We start from the raw sequence: 23,785 nt of genomic DNA on the forward strand, positions 1-23,785 counted from the left end.
CCTCCTCAAAAACTTGCACTTAGACGGAGACAGTTTAAGATTGTGCTCCTGCAACCGCTGAAAAACCATCTCAAATCTCTGCAGACTCTCTTCCTCAGTCTTAGCAAAAACCATCAGATCATCCAAATAACAAAGGAGACTTAGAAAGTTTTGGTCACCAAAGATGGTCAGCATCATTCTCATGAACGTAGCCGGGCTGTTGCAGAGGCCCTGAGGCAACCGATTGTACTCATGCAGGCCTAAAGGAGAGGAAAGGCAGTGTATTTCTTATCCTCTTCATGCAGTGGCACGTTATAATACCCTGACGTCAAGTCCATTGTGCTGAAGAAGGCATTACCTCCCAGCGCGGCCAGTACATCAGCCTGATGAGGCAGGGGATGAGCGTCCTTTACAGTGCGGGCATTTAACCACCTAAAGTCAGTACATAGGCGCAAGTCCCCATTCTTTTTCCATACCAGCACCAATGGTGAGGCATACTCACTGCTGGATTTTCTGACGATTTCCTTTTCCTCCATATCATCCAGTGTTTCCCTGAGTTTTTGGTAATGAGCTGGAGAAAGCCTACGATAAGGTAATCGAAATGGGCGGTCATCAGTCAGCCGTATGCGATGGCAGAACCCCTTTGCCTCACCACAATCTAGGCTATGTCTAGAGAACACTGTCATACTTCCCAATTAAATTGACAAGTTTATCCTTCCAGAACTGTGAAACTGGACACTCCTCAACAGACAGGCCTTGAAGTCCAAGATTGCTCAGTGTACTGTTGCCATGAACTACACTGCCACTAACTGAACTCTTAGCTGTCAGACTGCCGTGTGAGCTGTCACATTGAACTTTTGCCACGTTCTGGTAAGCTGCTTGCTGCTTGACATCATCAAAATCCTCTAATGCAATGCAAGGATACACATCCGCCACTTTAGCATTTCGTCTCAGGGTAACTGGTGATGTTGTTGGATTCACTATCTTCACAGGTAGCCATCCATCCCCCCACAGAGGCGTAACTACTCTCCCCACTAGTATGTGTCGATTCACACAACGAGATGACAACAGTACTGCCCACAGAGAGTTTTGTCTTTGGGGGTAGGCGGCCCCACACCAGATGCTCACTCATGGGTTGGAGCGTTACTGCTCTCTTCAACTTAATGGTGCCTACTTTATCTGGGATAGAGTCTCCTCTCCATCTCTCCAGATTTGACAGGAGACGCAGGAAGTGGCTGTCATCGCACTGGCTAGAGGAACCTGGTGTACCCACCACCCGCCAGTAGCTGTCATTTGATTTGAACTGTCTAATCAAAGACTTCAACACATTAGTGCCCACAATGAGTTCATCAACCTGCCCATCTACAATAAGCACTGGGACTACATAGCTGAAACCATAAAGCTGCATTTTTAAATCACACATGCCCACTGGGCTAGTTTGCTTCCCACCACAACCCACCAGGATGATATCTGAAGGAGCTAGAAAGTTCCCCTCTACCACTCCTGCCTCCCTCAACCGAGGTACAATATCTGCGCGCAGAGTAGTAGCCATGGACCCACTATCTAACATCCCCTTCAGCTCAACTTTATCCTGTACTGGCACAGAGGTGTAAAACAAACTGTCATTCTGAGTAATTCTCATTGTGTTCTGAAAAATGACTGTGTTGTTCTTGGGTACTGACTCACAAAAGTAAGAATAAACAGATTGGATATCATCATCAGTGGAGGAAAAACAAGACTGCCCCACATTGCCCTCCTCAGAATGGAGGCATTCCAGTTTTCCTGAGACCTGCCAGTCTGTCCACATCCAGGGCTCTGTCGCTGGCCAGCCTCACTACAGTCAAAGCTCATGTGGCCCGGAGAGAAGCACTTGAAGCACAGCTGGTGCATCTGACAGTGAGCTTTGGTCCAGTGATTAGTGCTTCCACAGACGGCGAACTCACGCTGACGTTTGTGGAACTGTTTACGGGGCCCTCTGTTCACAGACTGAGTATTGCTGACCAGAGCCTTCTCTAACAAAGTCAAAACCTTCTCTAATGTCTCACCCTCAGATATAGATGGTGCCTGGTCTGGTTCACGGCCACATTGAGAAAAGGATGACACCTTAGGTCTGTTCACAGGACCCACTCCCTCCTGGGGGGAGTCAAAGACGGCAGCCACCTGCTGTGAAAGTTGTGTTCTACATGCTTTACGTTTGACATGTTTGAACGAACGTAAATATATTTTTTCCCCTCGTTCATGAAGTGAAGTCCGGCGGGCTTAGATCATGTGCTAACAAGACGGAGATTTTTGGACATAAATGATGAGCTTTTTTGAAGAAAACTACATTCGTTATGGACCTGTGATACCTGGAAGTGACATCTGATGAAGAGAATCAAAGGTAATGGATTATTTACATAGTATTTTCGATTTTAGATCTCCCCAACATGACGTCTAGTCTGTATCGCAACGTGTATTTTTCTGGGCGCAGTGCTCAGATTATTGCAAAGTGTGATTTCCCAGTAAGGTTATTTTTAAATCTGGCAAGTTGATTGCGTTCAAGAGATGTAAATCTATAATTCTTTAAATGACAATATAATATTTTACCAATGTTTTCTAATTTTAATTATTTAATTTGTGATGCTGACTTGACTGCCGGTTATTGGAGGGAAACGATTTCCTCAACATCAATGCCATAGTAAAACGCTGTTTTTGGATATAAATATGAACTTGATAGAACTAAAAATGCATGCATTGTCTAACATAATGTCCTAGGAGTGTCATCTGATGGAGATTGTAAAAGGTTAGTGCATCATTTTAGCTGGTTTTATGGTTTTGGTGACCCTGTCTTTGACTTGACAAAACATTACACACAACTCTTGTAAATGTACTGTCCTAACATACTCTAAATTTATGCTTTCACCGTAAAACCTTTTTGAAATCGTAAAACGTGGTTAGATTAAGGAGATGTTTATCTTTCAAAGGGTGTAAAATAGTTGTATGTTTGAAAAATTTGAATTTTGACATTTATTTGGATTCAAATTTGCCGCTCTTGAAATGCACCTGCTGTTGATGGAGTGCACCACGGGTGGGACGCTTGCGTCCCACCTAGCCCATAGAGGTTAAAACATTCTACATTGTGACATTAATTCATTGATATCATGAAACAACTCCTTCATGTATGTACTTCTATCAGATTATCTCTAGTCACAGCTATAAGATTTCTCTCCTGTGTGTATTCTCTGGTGCACTGTCAGATCTGTAGATTTTACAAAACTCTTTCTACATTGAGTACAACTATAAGGTTTCTCTCCTGTGTGTGTTCTCTGGTGTAGAGTCAGATGGCCAGATTGACCAAAACTCTTCCCACATTGAACACAGCTATAAGGTTTCTCTCCTGTGTGTATTCTCTGGTGTTGAGTCAGACTGCAAAATCGACCAAAACTCTTCCCACATTGACCACAGCTATAAGGTTTCTCTCCTGTGTGTGTTCTCTGATGAATTTTAATGCCTGATGAGGAAGTAAATCTCTTCCCACAGTCAGAGCAGCAGTGAGTTCTCTTCCCTGTGCATCTCTGCAGGTGTTTATTGAGGTGTTCTGATCTGCAGAGACTCTTCTCTGCCTCGTTAGCATCATGAGGTTGTTGAGGCTCCCCAGAGGATCCACGATAGTCCCGTCTCTCTCCTGTGTGAACGACAAAGTCAGACAGATGATTAAAAGGCCCACAACAGCAGAAATCCACTGTAAAAGGTGATGCCAACAGCGGAGCCATGATGTTATACAACAATTGACATCTGTAATGAATGTTAAAATTATTTGACAATTGTCTTAACCTGTTATGGCTAGGGGGCAGTATTTTCACGGCTGGATAAAAAACGTACCCGATTTAATCTGGTTACCACTCCTACCCAGTAACTAGAATATGCATATACTTATTACATATGGATAGAAAACACCCTAAAGTTTCTAAAACTGTTTGAATGGTGTCTGTGAGTATAACAGAACTCATTTGGCAGGCAAAAAACTGAGAAGGTTTCATGCAGGAAGTGGCCTGTCTGACAAGGTGTCGTTCTTCTTGTCTCTGTTTATTGAAGAGTGAGGATCTTAGCTGTCCCGTGACACTTCCTACGGCTGCCATAGGGTCGCAGAAGGCGGTAAAAAGCTGAATCGTGGCTTTGCAGGCTCTGGCTGAAAAAAAAGTAGCTCGTTTGGGTAGTGGCTGGTTACAGTACTGTGAGACTCAGGCTCGTGCCCGCGTCGACCGAAAGCTTTGTTTACTTTCCTCAGTTTAGCTAAATGGACATTCCCGGTCGGAATATTATCGCTTTTCTACGAGAAAAATGGCATAAAAATGGATTTTAAACAGCGGTTGACATGCTTCGAAGTACGGTAATGGAATATTTAGATTTTTTTTGTCACGAATTGCGCCATGCGTGCGACCCTTATTTACCCTTTCAGATAGTGTCTGGGACGCACGAACAAAACGCCGCTATTCGGATATAACGATGGATTATTTTGGACCAAACCAACATTTGTTATTGAAGTAGCAGTCCTGGGAGTGCATTCTGACGAAGACAACAAAAGGTAATCAAACTTTTATAATAGTAAAGCTGATATTGGTGAGCGCTAAACCTGCCGGGTGTCTAAATAGCTAGCCCGTGATGCCTGGGCTATGTACTTAGAATATTGCAAAATGTGCTTTCACCGACAAGCTATTTTAAAATCGGACATATCGAGTGCATAGAGGAGGTCTGTATCTATAATTCTTAAAATAATTGTTATGCTTTTTGTGAACGTTTATCGTGAGTAATTTAGTAAAATGTTAGCGAATTCCCCGGAAGTTTGCGGGGGGGGGGGGGGGGTATGCTAGTTCTGAACATCACATGCTAATGTAAAAAGCTGTTTTTTGATATAAATATGAACTTGATTGAACAAAACATGCATGTATTGTATAACATAATGTCCTAGGGTTGTCATCTGATGAAGATCATCAAAGGTTAGTGCTGCATTTAGCTGTCTTCTGGGTTTTTGTGACATTATATGCTAGCTTGAAAAATGGGTGTCTGATTATTTCTGGCTTGGTACTCTGCTGACATAATCTAATGTTTTGCTTTCGTTGTAAAGCCTTTTTGAAATCGGACAGTGTGGTTAGATTAACGAGAGTCTTGTCTTTAAATAGCTGTAAAATAGTCATATGTTTGAGAAATTGAAGTAATAGGATTTTTAAGGTTTTGAAAATCGCGCCACAGGCTTCAAGTGGCTGTTACGTAGGTGGGACGAATTCGTCCCGCCTAGCCCATAGAGGTTATAATGAGCAAGAAGAGTCATATTTTGTCTTGTTTTCACATTAGTAGTAACATTGATGATTGTAGGCTAGAAATAAGATATTCATGTTGTTGAACCTCTAAGCAGTGTGCCAGACGACTTTTGGTCTCCAATATAGGCCCCTTTCTGTGTTTGCTAAAATTGCGGCACGAGGGCAATTTGATTGCAGAAACTCCTCCCTGCTAATGAGGAAACCGATAGTTATGGATGTACTATATCTGCCTGGAGCAAAAATGGTGAGCAAAGATTTTAGTTTTTCACAATGTATTCTGAAAGTGAATGGGGGTAACTGAGGGAAGTAACCTCCATTACCAGGTTGCTTATGAGTTCATTTCACACTACTTTAGATTATAATTGTAAGGCTCGTTTGAATGTAATGTTTAATATATTATTTGCTACAGTATTATAAGTTATGTGTAATTATTGAAGAACCGCGTTAATGACAGTATCCATTTGGGTGTTGTCAATAAAGCTAAGATTTCACCTTTGTTTAACCAGGAAGGCCAGTTGAGAACAAGTTCTCATTTACAACTGTGACCTGGCCAAGATAAAGCAAAGCAGTGCGACAAAAACAACAGAGTTACACGTGGGATAAACAAACGAACAGTCAATAACACAATAGAAAAATCTATATACAGTGTGTGCAAATGGAGTACGGAGGCAAGGCAATAAATAGACCATAGTAGTGAAGTAATTACAATTTAGCACTGGAGTGATAGATGTTCAAGTAGAAATACTGGTGTGCAAAAGAGCAAAAAAAGTCAATAAAAACATGGGGATGAGGTAGGCAGTTGGATGGACTATTTACAGATGGGCTGTGTACAGCTGCAGCGATCGGTAAACTGCTCAGATAGCTGATGCTTAAAGTTAGTGAGGGAGATATAAGTCTCCAACTCCAGCGATTTTTGCAATTTGTTCCAGTCATTGGCAGCAGAGAACTGGAAGGAAATGCGGCCAAAGTAGGTGTTGGCTTTGGGGATGACCAGTGAGATATACCTCCTGGAGCGCGTGCTATGGGTGGGTGTTGCTATGGTGACCAGTGAGCTGAGTTAAGGCGGCCTAGCAAAGACTTGTAGATGACCTGGAGCCAATGGGTTTGGCGACGAATATGTAGCGAGGGCCAGCCGACGAGAGCATACAGGGTGCAGTGGTGGGTGGTATATGGGACTTTGGTGACAAAACGGATGGCACTGTGATAGACTGCATCCAGTTTGATGAGTAGAGTGTTGGAGGCTATTTTGAAAATGACATCGCCGAAGTCAAGGATCGGTAGGATAGCCAGTTTTACGAGGGTATGTTTGGCAGCGTGAGTGAAGGAGGCTTTGTTGCGAAATAGGAAGCCGATGCTAGATTTAATTTTGGATTGGAAATGCTTAATGTTAGTCTGGAAGGAGAGTTTACAGTCTAACCAGATACCTAGGTATTTATAGTTGTCCACATATTCTAAGTCAGAACCGTCCAGAGTAGTGATGCTGGACGGGCGGGTGCGGGCAGCGATCAGTTGAAGAGCATACATTTAGTTTTACTAGCAAGCGTCCCACCCCTGGTACACCCTATCAACAGCAGGTGAAATATCAAGGGCGCCAAATTTGAAAACAATTAAATGTCATAATTCAAATTTCTCAAACATACAACTATCTTACACCCTTTGAAAGATAAACATCTCCTTAATCTAACCACGTTGTCCGATTTCAAAAAGGCTTTACGGCGAAAGCATAAAGTTAGATTATGTTAGGACAGTACATTGACAAAACATTACATACAGCTATTTTCAATGCAAAGACAGGCGTCACCAAAAGCAGAAAACCAGCTAAAATTATGCACTAACCTTTGACAATCTTCATCAGATGACACTCCTAGAACATTATGTTAGACAATACATGCATTTTTTGTTCTATCAAGTTCATATTTATATCCAAAAACAGCATTTTACAATGGCGTTGATGTTGAGAAAATATTTTCCCTCCAATACCGCCAGTCAATCAGCACAACAAATTAAATAATTACTATTCGAAACCATTGGTAAAATATTATATTTTCATTCAAAGAATTATAGATTAACATCTCGTGAACGCCACGGCATTGCCAGATTTAAAAATAACCTTACTGGGAAATCACACTTTGCAATAATCTGAGTACTGCGCTCAGAAAAATAGGCTTGGCGATACAGACTAGGCGCCATGTTGGAGAGATCTAAAATCAAAAATACTATGTAAATATTCCCTTACCTTTGATTATCTTCATCAGAAGGCACTTCCAGAAATCCCAGGTCCATAACAAATGTAGTTTTGTTCTAAAAAGCTCATAATTTATGTCCAAAAAGCTCCGTGTTGTTAGCGCGTCCTGTAGGCTACTCAAAAACATGAACGTCGCCCGCCGGACATGTCTTCACCAAAGAGGGAAAAAAAATTATGTACGTTCGTTCAAACATGTCAAACGTTGTATAGCATAAAACGTTAGGGCCTTTTTCAATCAGAACTTCAATAATATTCAAGGCGGACGATTGCATTCTCTTTTAAAACGTATTGGAACGAGGGTACCCAACATGCACTCGCGCGCCAGAGTAGTATCGGCCATCCGCTTATGACCAACGTTCCAAGTCTCTTGTTCGGTCAGTTTTCATAGTAGAAGACTCAAACCACTTTGTAAAGACTGGTGACATCTAGTGGAAGCCATAGGAAGTGCTCAATGATTAATAAGCCCCTGTGTGTTTCAATGGCATAGGCTTAAAAGTAATTCAACACATCAGGTATCCACTTCCTGTCAGAATTTGTCTCAGGGTTTTGACTGCCATATGAGTTCTGTTATACTTACAGACACCATTCAAACAGTTTTAGAAAATTCAGAGTGTTTTCTATCCAAACCTGAACAATAATATGCATATCCTAGCTTCTGAGTTGGTGTAGGAGGCAGTTAAAAATGGGCACATATTTTTTTCTAAATTCTCAATACTGTCCCCTATCCCCAACATTAAAGGCACAGTCAACTTAGTGTATGTAAACTTCTGACCCACTGGAATTGTGATACAGTGAATTATAAGTGAAATTATCTGTAAACAATTGTTGGAAAAACTACTTGTGTCATGCACAAAGTAGATGTCCTAACCGACTTGTCAAAACTATAGTTTGTTATCAAACAATTTGTGGAGTGATTGAAAAACAAGTTTTGATGACTCCAACCTAAGTGTATGTAAACTTCTGACTTCAACTGTAGCTGACATACTGGTACATACTGCTGTAAAGATATGCTATGTGGTTCATAAGGACAGCGTAGCTAGCTAACATACTGGTACATACTGCTGTAAAGATATGCTATGTGGTTCATAAGGACAGCGTAGCTAGCTAACATACTGGTACATACTGCTGTAAAGATATGCTATGCGGTTTGTAAGGATAACGTAGCCAACATATCGTTACATTGCTCAACATTCTCTTAACATTTGTCATAATTAGTTAAAGCAGTTCATTTGTATCCACTCTCTCGTCGGACTTCGGCTGCATATTTTCCAATTTTTTTTTCAAATCTGAAAATAGTTCAAGCCCCGCCCATTTCCTGAAGAATTGCATTATGGGCCCTAAAAGCACAGAAATAGTGTCCTCTGCATATATACTTCGTATTTTGGCGACTGTAGTACCACATCCGGGAACTTTTGGCATACTAACTATATCCACACTATGACAAATAAGCATAATATATAGTATGGTTAGTATGAGTATTCGAACACAGCTCAAGTCTCTGAGCAGCCATTTTGTTTCTGTTTTAAAACTAGGTTGCCCCTTTAAAAAAGCCACACAATCAACCAACCAATCTGCAGTCCAAACAATAACAAAGCTGTACTTCCACCACTGTTTTGGTAATAAGATGATTATGGGGTTGGAGAAATGTAACTACAGACAGACAGACCTATGGATGCAAGGACTGACCATCCATAATATCAACATTATAGTTTTAACCATGTTGAGGCTATACAGTGTTGATTACATTGTTTCTAAACATTGGAGTAAAAAAAAGCTTATTTGGGGTTCTGATGGGGTACAACAGTTGAACTAAGCTCATGAGGCATGTGTTATATTCTTCAAGAACCAATGGCTATAATTAAATAATTTTAAAGAAAAAAAATGGATGTAGCAATTACAGATTTCCCCTTTAACACCTCAGTTTAACAAGTGTAGAGTTTGTGCCTCTGTTTTTAAAACAGTACTTACGAGTGTTAATCAGGGCCCGTTCATCGTTAGAACCATTGGATGCCTTATGATGCCCTTGGGAAACCGGGCCCAGATATACAGTTTCTTCCTCTTCTTCCTTCTTCGATGTGACAGTCATCTCCTCTTTCACTCCATAAACTGCATCCTCCTCCTCCTTCACTCTGAACGTGTCTTCCTCTTCTTTTACTGTAACATCCTCCTCCTCTTTCACTCTGAACGTGTCTTTCTCTTCTTCTTTCACGGTAACAGCCTCACCCTCTACTTGTTTTTGTATTGTAACAGCCTCCTCTTCCTCCTCCTCTTTGACGAGAGCTTCTTTCTCCGTCCAGCAGGCCTCATCTTCTTTAACAGGAGGAGAGTAGCTTTGTGAGCGCATGGTCGGAGATGTTAGCTAGCTAGGCTAATGCTAATTTAACCAGCCCGCTAGCTGAATAATAATAACAACACCGTAAATATGAAACTAAATCGGATAACTAACTAGACGATAGTAGTGGGTTTAAAACACAGTGGCTAATATACACGAAAACGCCTAAAGAGCTTTATTGGTTCGGCTATTTTGTCTACAAGCTACAGAGGTGGCTGAATAACTGTTGCTGCTGTTGAAAGAAGCGTTCCGTCCACTACATTATACGTCACACCAACAGCATTACCTTAAATTCCCAGACCGCCATCTGCTGACTGGAGTGGGTAACGCAGTAGAGTAAAATGTATACTTTATTTTCAGACAAAAAGTTAAAGTGTAGGAAGCATGAGTTTTTACTCACCAGCGTAACAACACAGTGTGGTTAAAGACTTAGTAAGCTAGTTGTAGTCACGATATGGTTCCCTATAAGTACAAACAGTTATGTTTTTGCGTTATTACAAATGTATTAACTTATTTCGGGAAATCTTCTACAAACCCCACAATGCACTATTTCCCAACGTCATATGTATTATCAACTCTATGCTACCGAGTTTGTATGCCAGTGTAACGGTGTAATGAAGTTACATTTAAAAAATGTATTTAACCATTATTTAACCAGGCAAGCCAGCTAAGAACAAATTATTATTTACAATGACCGACCTACCCCTGCCAAACCCTAACCCAGACGATGCTGGGCTACTGTGCGCTGCCCTATGGGACTCCCTGTCACAGCCTGTTATGATACAGCCTAGTTTTGAACCAGGGTCTGTAGTGACACCTCTAGCACTGAGATGCAGTACCTTAAATCGCTGTTTGTGTGTTTACATTACAGTCAGTGATAAAGGATGTGATTCTGGGTAACCCAATGTGATTCTGGGTAACCCACAGCAGATTTATGGAGAATTTGAAAATTGGGTGGTCCTGGGATAGAAATGTATAAAGTTGACATTACATCATAAAATCCACCTTTTACATCATAAATTAGCAATTTATGTTTTAGTAACTTCTGTTGTTGGTTTGGCCTCTCTTTATATGTTATTTGCCGAATCTCAGTTTTCCATGTGGGTTTTATGCTAAAGTTCCCTCTATCAAGTTGGTAGCAAACTGGAAAATGCATCTTCTTTAGGAGTGCTATTTATATCCTGATCATTCATCCACACTGCATCTTCTTTAGGAGTGCTATTTATATCCTGATCATTCATCCACACTGCATCTTCTTTAGGAGTGCTATTTATATCCTGATCATTCATCCACACTGCATCTTCTTTAGGAGTGCTATTTATATCCTGATCATTCATCCTCACTGCATCTTCTTTAGGAGTGCTATTTATATCCTGATCATTCATCCACACTGTGTGTCTCATCAATGCAGGTAATTTATGACATGTATAAAGTATATGTTTTATAAACTCATGAACACCAGCCAGTTTATCACCCCGGTTCTGTTAGTTTAGGTGGATTATACTTGTTCACCACCAGAGGGGGACATTGAGTAATATTTCAGGTTAATTTGATATATTTTTATACTAAAATGGATGACAGTTTATTCTGTTGTGAATATGAGATTACACATGGAAACTATGTATTTATTTTATTATAGTAAATTAGGAATTATTAGGAACTGTTAAATCCACTATATGATCATAATAACTTTGACAGACATCTTGATTGTTTTTTGTTAGTATATTATACGGCAGATTTGTGGAGAATTGCTATCGGAGTGCTATTTATATCCCGTCACTACTGATCATTCATCCACACTGTGTGTGTCCCATCATTGCAGCTTTGGAAATAAATGAACTGTCCATCCATTGCTCCTTCCTGTGTTGACTCACTGACTTGAGAGACGGGAACAGGAAGGTCACACTAGGTTGATATCTAGCTCAAGCTTGCAAACGTTAACCACACCTTTCCATGTACTGTGTGATTGGGTTATCTAGAGGGAAGCCGTTAGCACGGTAGGCTCTGGTGCCTTCTTGCTGTGGGCTCAAATCGACAGAGGAAATCAACCTGCTTGCTACTTTTTGTTTTGACAACTTTTCATTAGGGATGTTATGTTTGATACCGGAGCTACGAGGCATGCGTCCAAATCGCTAAGCAGTAAACTTCAAAGCAGTGTACCGATGCCTGTATCACTTTATCAGCAGCACGTCATCAATGGCGTCTGAAGCTTCATTTCATCAAACAACCACCTGATTGGTTTGGTATTGGGCTTGTTCGACACTGCAGGCGACTGCCAACTGACTGATCTACAAATCACCTTACATCATAAATAACTACTCATTATTATTTATAAATCAGTCAGCCAGTGACCATTTACCCACAATGCAGCATGGATTTGATGCTCTCGAACACGGCCAGTGGTTTAGTAGATTACAAAAAGGCCACACTGCGCATGCGATTCGGTGCTCAAACCTGTTGAACCTACATTGCCGTTCAAAAGTTTGGAGTCAATTAGAAATGTCCTTGTTTTCCTTGAAAACATTCATGAAATGAGTTGCATAATGAATAGGAAATATAGTCAAGTCTTTGACAAGGTTTTAAATAATGATTTTTAATTGGAATAATAATTGTGTCCTTCAAACTTTGAATCCTCCATTTGCAGCAATTACAGCCTTGCAGATCTTTGGCATTCTAGTTGTCAATTTGTTGAGGTAATCTGAAGAGATTTCACCCCATGTTTCCTGAAGCACCTCCCACAAGTTGGAATGGATTGATGGGCACTTCTTACGTATCATACGGTCAAGCTGCTCCCACAACAGCTCAATAGGGTTGAGATCCAGTGACTGTGCTGACCACTCCATTATAGACAGAATACCAGCTGAATGCTTCTTCCCTAAATGGAGCTGTGCTTTGGGTCATTGTCCTGGTGTAGGAGGAAGTTGGCTCCAATTAAGCGCCGTCCACAGGGTATGGCATGGCTTTGCAAAATGGAGTGATAGCCTTCCTTCTTCAAGATCCCTTTTACCCTGTATAAATCTCCCACTTTACCACCACCAAAGCACCCCAGACCATCACATTGCCTCCACCATGCTTGACAGAAGGCGTCAAGCACTCCTCCAGCATCTTTTCATTTTTTCTGGAACTCACGAATATTCTTGTTTGTGATCCGAACACCTCAAACTTAGATTCGTCTGTCCATAACACTTTTTTCCAATCTTCCTCTGCCCAATGTCTGTGTTAGTTTGCCCATCTTAATCTTTTCCTTTTTTTTAAAAACGGTCTGAGATATGGATTTTTCTTTGCAACTCTGCCTAGAAGGCCAACATCCCGGAGTCGCCTCTTCACTGTTGACGTTTAGACTGGTGTTTTGCAGGTACTATTTGATAAAGCTTCCAGTTGAAAACTTGTGAGGTGTCTGTTTCTAAAATTAGACACTAATGTACTTGTCCTCTTGCTCAGTTATGCACTGGGGCCTCCTTCCATTCTGGTTAGGCCAGTTTGCGCTGTTCTGTGTAGGGAGTAGTACACAGCATTGTACGAGATCTTCAGTTTCTTGGCAATTTTTCGCATGGAATAGCCTTCATTTCTCAGAAATAGAATAGACTAACAATTTTCAGAAGAAAATGATTTGTTTCTGGCCATTTTGAGCCTGTAATCGAACTCACAAATGCTGATGCTCCAGATACTCAACTAGTCTAAAGAAGGCCAGTTTTATTGCTTCATTAATCAGAACAACAGTTTTCAGTTTTCAACATAATTGCAAAAGGGTTTTCTAATGATCAATTAGCCTTTTAAAATGATAAACTTGGAGAATATAAAATATAGAATATATTTTGATTTGTTTAACACTTTTTTTTGGTTACTACATGATTCCATATGAGTTATTTCATAGTTTTGATGTCTCCACTATTATTCTACAACATACACAATAGATAAAATAAGGAAAAAACATTGAATTTGGAGGTGTGTCCAAACAATTGACCGGTACTGAATATGCATTGTGGAGGAGAACTGATCCTAGATCTGTACAAAGGCATAACATCCACAGCAGGAACAACTGTCTGTGTTAAAAAGGCCCAGCTGGATTGAATTGAGCCATTTAAAATTACATATTTGAATGTGAAATGATTTTCGGCTAAAATATCCTGGTTGTGGGTAAAGTTTATTTATTTTATACAGTAATTTTTGCTAATCTTTATCAAGGATATCAATAACTAGGTGCTTATTTTGATATCTAGTTATTTGACTGAATCAGAAATACAGATGTGGAGTAGATGTAGAGTTTGTTTTAAATTCTCAAAAAAAAATCTGAACTAATCAAACAATACTTGTTGCTCTTTGTACGTGTTGATATAATATTCATATTTAATGGAGAGAAAAAACGTTTCCCTAAACTGCTTTATAATATTATAATTCAATGAAGAATAAAAATAGTTTTCCCTCCTCAACTGCGTTTCCTCCCTCCAGACAGCAGATGGCGATATGTGTCTTTCAGGCGATGTTTCTAGTGTGACGTATAATCTAGTGGACGGAACGCTTCTTCAACAACTGCAGCCACCTCGGTAGCTCGCTAGCCGACAAAGTCTGAACATTCAAGTTCTTTAGACACTTTCCTGGTTTAACTGTAACTGTGATTTAAACATACTTATGTGTAAACAACTAGCTACCCCATTTAATTTAATATTTACGTTGTAAGTCAACTAGCTGGCTGGTTAAGTTAGCACTAGCCTAGCTAGCTAACATCCCCGACCATGCGCTCACTAAGCTACTCTCCTCCTGCTAAAGAAGAGGGCTGTTGGACGGAGAAAGAAGCTCTGGGGCTGAACAGGAGGATGTCACAATACAACAAGAAGTAGAGGGTGAGGCTGTTACCGTGAAAGAAGAAGAGAAAGACGTTACAGAGAAAGAAGAGGAAGACGCGTTCAGAGTGAAAGAGGAGGAGGATGTTATTGTGAAAGAAGAGGAGGAAGTGAAAGAAAATGAAGACGTTTTTGGAATGAACGATGAAGCGGGGGAGATACTGTCACATTAGAGGAGGACGAAGAAGAGAAGACTGGAGAACTGATTAACACCAGTAAATACAGTGAGTACTATCTTATAAAACAGGGACATTGATCTGATTAACACCAGTAAATACAGTGAGTACTATCTAATAAAACAGGGGCATTGATCTAATTAACACCAGTAAATACAGTGAGTACTATCTTATAAAACAGGGACATTGATCTGATTAACACCAGTAAATACAGTGAGTACTATCTAATAAAACAGGGACATTGATCTGGTTAACACCAGTAAATACACTGAGTACTATCTAATAAAACAGGGACATTGATCTGATTAACACCAGTAAATCCAGTGAGTACTATCTAATAAAACAGGGACATTGATCTGATTAACACCAGTAAATACAATGAGTACTATCTAATAAAACAGGGACATTGATCTGATTAACGCCAGTAAATACAGTGAGTACTATCTTATAAAACAGGGACATTGATCTGGTTAACACCAGTAAATACAGTGAGTATTATCTAATAAAACAGGGACATTGATCTGATTAACACCAGTAAATACAGTGAGTACTATCTAATAAAACAGGGACATTGATCTGATTAACACCAGTAAATACAGTGAGTACTATCTAATAAAACAGGGACATTGATCTGATTAACACCAGTAAATACAGTGAGTACTATCTAATAAAACAGGGACATTGATGTGAGTAATATCTTATAAAACAGGGACACAAACTCTGCAGTTGTTGAACTAATGTGTGATTTTTAAAAGGGCATTCTACACTCAAATATGTTTTTGTACTGTATGAATTGTTCATGACGTCCTCCAGGGATTTTTTAACTTTTCCTGTTGAAAAGTTATATATAAATACAGTAAATTATAAACACACTAAAGGGAAACTAATAAATGTTTTGCGCAAAATAGTGTTTTTTTAGACAACTGCAAACTAGACGGAGTGAGTGATGTCATAGTAAGGCCTTCAAGGAGTTGGCTTGATGGGAAGTCGTGATGTCATCCAATAGGAGACTGATCTTCATGTGAATATTCATTATTCTTTTTTAAATCCTTCCTGTTCTGTCAAGTATGTTGTTGATCATTGCTAGAAAGCCATTTTCAAGTCTTGCCATAGACTTTCAAGATGATTTAAGTCCAAACTGTAACTAGGCCACTCAGGAACATTCAATGTCATCTTGGTAAGCTCCTCCAGTGTAGATTTGGCCTTGTGGTTTAGGTTATTGTCCTGTTAGGACAGTTTTTTGTATTCAGATCTCTGAAATGCTCTCTACCTACATAACATTTAGTGTCTCCTTATGTTACGCTGGGGAAACAGTTTTCATGGGCACAGAAATCCTAAATCATTTCAGAGTTTGCTAAATCCAATGGTTCTAACCAAGAGTCACCTTAACTTTATTGACAACACCCAAATGCATACTGTCATTAACGTGGTTCTTCAATAATTACACATAATTCTTAATACAGTAGCTGTTTATTTACAGTCACATGTTCAACTATCATCAGCTGATCCACGAAATCATTTTCTGAATGACAGTCACATGACAAACATCACGACATGCAACAACAACCAAAGTGCTTCTTCATTCATTACTCTGGTAAAGACAGTTATGCCGTGCTCCACGTTGGATCCAACATCCCAAACAAATCGATGTTTATAATGTGTTACTGTCTGGCTGATTTACAGTAGGGTCTCGTTAGTCTGTTTGTGCACAGAGATACACTCCACGTTGGATCCAACATCCCTACTTCGCTCATAATGTGTAGAGAACTGTTCCTTGATGGATAGGCTATTGTACAACACACAGAGCTATTTTCCTTTATTCAGGACATTTAGAATGACAACACATTACAGAGTAGCCTAGTGGGATTATTCACAGAATTATCTGGTGATCAGGTTATGAAATGTCATGACAAAGACATTTTAATTTCCATGTTTCACCTGAAATATTAAATGATTTATAGTCCTACGTCTATGTTGTTGTTAGATAAAGTTATGGGTCCTACAGTAGGTCTATGTTATTGTTAGGTGAAGTTATGGGCCAATTTGTTAAACACTTAGTGTACAAACCCTCATTGTCAGGCTGATGTTAAAGCTAGCCAAAGAGCATTTTACTGGTTGAAGTGTTTTTTAAGTGTAAAGCAGTTGATTTGCGACAATAACACAAACATATTAAGCAGGAGATTCAAACGAGCCCTACAATTATAATCCAAAGTAATGTGAAATGCACTCATATGCAACCTGTAAATGGAGGCTATTTTTACTCTCAGCCTATGAGAACTCCCCAGAGTTTTCCCCCATGGTGGTGAATTAGTGAATAGACACAGACCTTAATGTGAGTTTCCTTGAGTAGCACTCCTGATCTTGTGCTGTAATATTCAGAATACATTGTGAAAAACGAAAATCTTCTCTCACCATTTTTGCTCCAAGCAGATATACTACATCTATAACTAGTGGTTTCCTCATTACCAGATATACTACATCCATAACTAGTGGTTTCCTCATTACCAGATATACTACATCCATAACTAGTCGTTTCCTCATTAGCAGATATACTACATCCATAACTAGTCATTAGCAGGGATGAGTTTCTGCAACCAAATTGTGTGCTTTGCCCTCGTGCCGCAATTTTAGCAAACACAGAAAGGGGCCTATATTGGAGACCAAAAGTCGTCTGGCACACTGCTTAGAGTTTCAACAACATGAATAACTTATTTCTAGCCTACAATAATCGATGTTACTACTAATGTGAAAACAAGACAAAATATGACTATTCTTGCTCATTTTAAGACAAATGTCAAGTAATCATTACATTCATTACAGATGTCAATTGTTGTACAACATCATGGCTACGCTGTTGGCATCACCTTTTACAGTGGATTTCTGCTGTTGTGGGCCTTTAACCATCTGTCTGACTTTGTTGTTCACACAGGAGAGATACGGGACTATCGTGGATCCTCTGGGGAGCCTCAACAACCTCATGATGCTGAAGAGGCAGAGAAGAGTCTCTCCAGATCAGAACACCTCAAGAAACACCTGCAGAGATCCACAGGGAAGAGAACTCACTGCTGCTCTGACTGTGGGAAGAGATTCACCTCATCAGGCATTAAAATTCATCAGAGAATCCACACAGGAGAGAAACCCTATAGCTGTGATCAATGTGGGAAGAGTTTTACTCAGTCAAGCAGCCTGATATCACACCAGAGAACACACACAGGAGAGAAACCTTATAACTGTGATCAATGTGGGAGGAGTTTTACTACATCTGATCATCTGACAGTACACCAGAGAACACACACAGGAGAGAAACCTTATAGCTGTGATCAATGTGGGAAGAGTTTCACTACATCAAGCATTCTGACTGTACACCAGAGAAGACACACAGGAGAAAAACCTTATAGCTGTGATCAATGTGGGAAGAGTTTTGGTCAATCTGGACATCTGACAGTGCACCAGAGAACACACACAGGAGAGAAACCTTATAGCTGTGATCAATGTGGGAAGAGTTTTGGTCAATCTGGAGATCTGACAGTGCACCAGAGAACACACACAGGAGAGAAACCTTATAGCTGTGGTAAATGTGGGAAGAGTTTTGGTCGATCTGCACATCTGACTCAACACAAGAGAACACACACAGGAGAGAAATATTTTGGCTGTGATCAGTGTGACCAGAGATACTCTGATAAAAGTTATCTGATCAAACATCAGAAAATACATGAAGGAGTTGTTTCATGATATCAATGAATTAATGTCACAATGTAGAATGTTTTAACATTGTAGAAGGAGTATTTTAATGATGTCACAATGTAGAACCCTAAACGTTTGTCCCCTGTTCTATTGATTTCAACATGATATGGATATTAGCCTCAGGGGGAAAATCCAGGCTCTGAAATGGAAGAGTTACTATTTATGTGATTTAACAAAAAGTGACTAACACAAAAGGAGTTCTGTTACACTTACCACGTTGGTGACGCACAGGAATCACAATGCAACACTTCAAAATGTAGCGATCTGTTTTCTACAAGTTGTCCTCTAACCAGGGATGTACACATTATTCCCAGATTCCATGTGGTTTTTGAGCTGTTCGTTTTAACAGGATGTGCAACCTCATGTCCCTCCTCTTGCATAATTGATTTCAACATGATATCGATGAGTGATGACAAATAAGTTCCTTTGTTTAGCGACCCCTACATTTAAATGCATCACTCCAAAATGTAGCTGACTGTCTTCTGCAGGTTGTCTTCTAACCAGTGAGGTAAAATATATCTCCCATTTCCATGTGTTTTTTTAGTTGTGTTAGTTTCAACATCACGTACAACCTGATTTCCTTATTGCTACTTGTCAAAACTACAGCGTTTCTGGTGCAGTTTATAAGGTGCTTGTTTTAAAAATTACAAGTAATATGATTATTGTGGCAGATGTTTGTGTATATAGCACATGTTATGTTTACGTTTTCAATTTATCACAAACTGTTTCTGCTTATTGGTTATTGATTTGGACACTTTAAAACTGTGTTTTGACATTGGGGATATCCCATCTAGCAACATGTCATTGAAAAGACGTTGAAAATATGACTATGCAACCAAATATTTCATATTTACATTTCATGATCAGATTTAGTAATCGATTTATTGATGATATTTATTCATGCAACCAACTGACAATTTTTGGTACAATTATATTGACATTGTTGCCCTGCTTTTAAAATATCAGGGTTCATTCTCAGATGTGCCAACCCAAATGTACTAGAGCATGACATTGGGGACTGAGCCCCGATCCAACAACATGCCTATCTAGTGAACCCTGAAAAGAGAGAGAAGCTCTGCAGTGAGGTGGAAAGTTACTACGGATATTGCAGGAGTTTCCTCTTGAAATCAGACATGCGGACAACTTGGTTGCTGATTGTCTCAAGGTGGGCAGTTAAAAAGTTTTGTGTTTAGCTAGTGCGTTGCCATGGATCACAATGTATTTTGACTGCACGTTTTTCCGTATTGGAGATGAGTTTTGTTTGGGCTCGTTCCAAGGGGACGAGAGTTCTAGAAGCTAGTGAGTTTTAGGAAGACGAGAGTTCTAGAAGCTAGTGAGTTTTAGGAAGACGAGAGTTCTAGAAGCTAGTGAGTTTTAGGAAGACGAGTGTTCTAGAAGCTAGTGGGATTTAGGAAGACGAGAGTTCTAGAAGCTAGTGAGTTTTAGGAAGACGAGAGTTCTAGAAGCTAGTGGGATTTAGGAAGACGAGAGTTCTAGAAGCTAGTGAGTTTTAGGAAGACGAGTGTTCTAGAAGCTAGTGAGTTTTAGGAAGACGAGTGTTCTAGAAGCTAGTGGGATTTAGGAAGACGAGAGTTCTAGAAGCTAGTGGGATTTAGGATTCTATGGAAAGAAAAAGGAGAAACAAATAATACGATTGTATATTATTATTTAGAAATACGTTTTTTTAATTGTTTTAATTGTTGACAGCCAGTAGACACCATGTTTATATTGGTGAAGGTGAAGCATTGTAGTTGATTATCATGTGAAATGGAAGTTGTTTTCTGTTGGTGGTGAGCAAACTATAGGATATATTTGTTGTCTTAAGGGGGAAGGTGTTACAGGCTTTGGTTTTGAGGTTTTTCCATTTATGTTTTGAGGTTGGACGTTAGCACGTCTAGCTCGTTAGCACGTCAAGCTCGTTAGCACGTCTAGCTCGTTAGCCCGTCTAGCTCGTTAGCACGTCTAGCCCGTTAGCCCGTCTAGCTCGTTAGCAGGTCTAGCTCGTTAGCCCGTCTAGCTCGTTAGCCCGTCTAGCACGTTAGCTCGTCTAGCTCGTTAGCCCGTCTAGCTCGTTAGCACGTAGGACGCACTGATTGGTGTCACCTCGTTAGTCAGTATGTGTTACACCTGTGCTGGCTTGTCCATCTCGTTAGTGGGAAGGTGTTTCACCTGAGCTGGTCCAGGTTCTATTTAAGAGTGTCTGGCCCAGTGCTCCAGTTGTCTTGATACATGTGGAGTGTCAACACCTTTTTGGTTTGCTTCCTGTCTTTAAGTTTGGTGTGGGATTTTCTTTTGTTTGCCTCTTCTTGGGCAGATTTAGTGGGTCTCATGGTGGGTGTCTTTTAGGTCCCAGTTGTTGTTACTAGTCAACTTTCAGTGGACACCCCCATAGTGTCTTTCAGAGCCCCTCCAAAAAACATGCTTATATTTTGGGTTGGATGTTGCATCCAATTAATATTTTAATCAAGGGATTTTCCTTAGAATGCTAATTCGTCTTTCAGTTGTTAATCTTATGTTTGTTGTGGTAAATATTTCTGTTTATTTTTTTCCTGTGAAGCATCCATGTCTGAAATGTGTTGTATAAATAAAGCTTGATTTGAACATATTGCAAAAGAAATTAACATAATGACTGACAATCAACAGACTCTTGCAAAACTAATACGTATCTTGGTCCATCTTATTATGAAAAAAGTATAAATTCAGTATATTTCCCACTATGTCAAAATAGTGCTGGTATGTACGTTTAGTATCACTTTTCAACCAACCCAGTGCATTTGTTGAAGATAAATGTTTAATTCAACAATATGTCAAAGGATTCAACTACTGGAAACGGACACAAACAAATGGATCAACCAGATCAATCCCACTTTTCCAGCCTGCTGAAGGCGTGGTGGAGTGGTAAACACCACCCCCGGCTCTACCAGGGGCTTGAGGTGGTCTCCCACAGCTCTGCTTATGTCATGTTCTGTGGCCTTGCTGTTCCATTTATTTACTGTCCCTGCAACACAGAAACACATTTAGTCATATTATATAAAACACTCAAAGTAATGGATATGGAGCATCTATGGCCTCAGTTACACCTGGCACCTAAATGTGACTTCTGTCATCTGATCACTCCAAGCTGCATTAGGTTCAGATCTACCAGGATGGGCATTTGACATAGTCTGGATGCAGTCAGGCCACTGAATATGCATAAGCAATGTAAAGAGATGGGGTGAATGAGTGGAAAAGTACATTTGACACAAATGACCTTCATAATATCAAAGAACAAATGTGTGCCTGAGGGGAAATTAACTTCATACAGCCAAGAGGGGTGAGAAATTACACCAATATCAGTGGACAATTTGCACTAATGTAAATAAACATAGATGATGGAACATATTCCCTTTAGCTGACGTGATGAACCGCTAAGGGGACATAAATATTTACCATCTAAACCATGTGTGACCTCTCACCTCTCTGGCTGTAGAAGTGTTCTTCCTAACCAGTCCCCCAAAACAGCGCTCTGACTGAGCTCCACCCTCACTGGGTCTTCAGAGGAGAGGAAGGCTGAGGAGGGATGGAAGGATGAATGGATCAGTCACTCAATAAAGTGTAGAGCTGCTGTCTGACAAAATCACTATTTTAGTAGTTCATTAAAGTAAATAAGGCTTTATGACTGCTGAATACCAACTATCAATCACTTAGATCATGTATTTTCAGGTATAGATACATCCTTGGGACGTCCCTAGCCCATTGAAGTTGACATTTAAAATGGTTAAGGTTAGGGGTTAAGGTTAGGGTTTAGGATAGGGATGTCCCAAGGATCCCAGAAAGCATTGACCATCGTGCATTCTTCTGTCTATTTTACATAGCAGGTGATGGGTTCTGACTTCTGAACTTGAAAATATTAAATATCCTTATTATGTGAAATTGAATGAAACAATAATGTATGTTGATGGTCATATAATGTACAATATTCCATGATGTTTCTATATGATAACAATAGAGTAATATATTTAATATGATGTACAATATTCCATGATGTTTCTATATGATAACAATAGAGTAATATATTTAATATGATGTACAATATTCCATGATGTTTCTATATGATAACAATAGAGTAATATATTTAATATGATGTACAATATTCCATGATGTTTCTATATGATAACAATACAGTAATATATTTAATATGTCATATATTTTTTATGACACACCCCTCACTATTGTCATTGGTTGCACTAATTGCACTGTTTGTCTACATAAGCTGGTTCAAGTATTGATGACATCACCCTGAAGAAGGCACAGTGATGCTGAAACGTTGGTAAATACCCATTCAATTGCTGGGAGTTTATACATGGAGTGTGCGACTTTATTTATTTTGATAGTTTATAGTTTATTCGCCGTTAGTCAGCACCTCCTCACAAACTATTTTTCTGGGTGTGCGCCAGCTCATGTTTTTTAACCTGTTAGGGGTAGGGGGCAGTATTTACACGGCCGGATAAAAAACGTCCCTGATTTAATCTGGTTATTACTGCTGCCCAGAAACTAGAATATGCATATAATTTCCTTTGGAGAGAAAACACCCTCAAGTTTTTAAAACTGTTTGAATGGTGTCTGTGAGTATAACAGAACTCATATGGCAGGCAAAAACCTGAGAAGATTCTGTACAGGAAGTGCCCTCTCTGACCATTCCTTGGGCTTCTTGACTCTCTTTATTGAAAACTTAGGATCTTTGCTGTAACGTGACACTTCCTACGGCTCCCATAGGCTCTCAGAACTCGGGGAAAAAGCTGAATGATGTCTTTGCAGACCCTGGCTGAAAAACATTAGCGCCTTTGGTAAGTGGTCTATCAGAGGACAATGAGACTGAGGCGCGTGCATGAGGCGACACCATGTTTTTTATTTTCTCTCTCTTTATACTAAAACACGATTTCCCGGTCGGAATATTATCGCTTTTTTACGAGAAAAATGGCATCAAAATTGATTTTAAACAGCGGTTGACATGCTTCGAAGTACGGTAATGGAATATTTAGAAATGTTTTGTCACGAAACGCGTCGGGCGCGTCACCCTTATTTACCCTTCGGATAGTGTCTTGAACGCACGAACAAAACAGAGGATATTTGAACATAACTATGGATTATTTTGAACCAAACCAACATTTGTTATTGAAGTAGAAGTCCTG

At 39.8% G+C, this 23,785-nt stretch overlaps 1 protein-coding gene across 1 annotated transcript; it reads left to right on the top strand.

The window, feature by feature from the left end:
- The first annotated feature begins 1,442 nt into the window (after window positions 1–1,442).
- LOC145866006 (uncharacterized) lies at window positions 1,443–21,219 on the top strand. Its single transcript, XM_082970890.1, has 2 exons — window positions 1,443–1,500; window positions 17,800–21,219. Exons 1-2 carry the CDS (start codon window positions 1,443–1,445, stop codon window positions 18,600–18,602), a joined length of 861 nt encoding a protein of 286 aa, XP_082827016.1. The 3' UTR covers window positions 18,603–21,219.
- Window positions 21,220–23,785: the final 2,566 nt, after the last annotated feature.

Source organism: Salmo salar, unplaced genomic scaffold, assembly GCF_965601325.2.
Source record: "Salmo salar unplaced genomic scaffold, fSalSal1 ptg000117l, whole genome shotgun sequence".
Taxonomy (NCBI): Eukaryota; Metazoa; Chordata; class Actinopteri; order Salmoniformes; family Salmonidae; genus Salmo; species Salmo salar.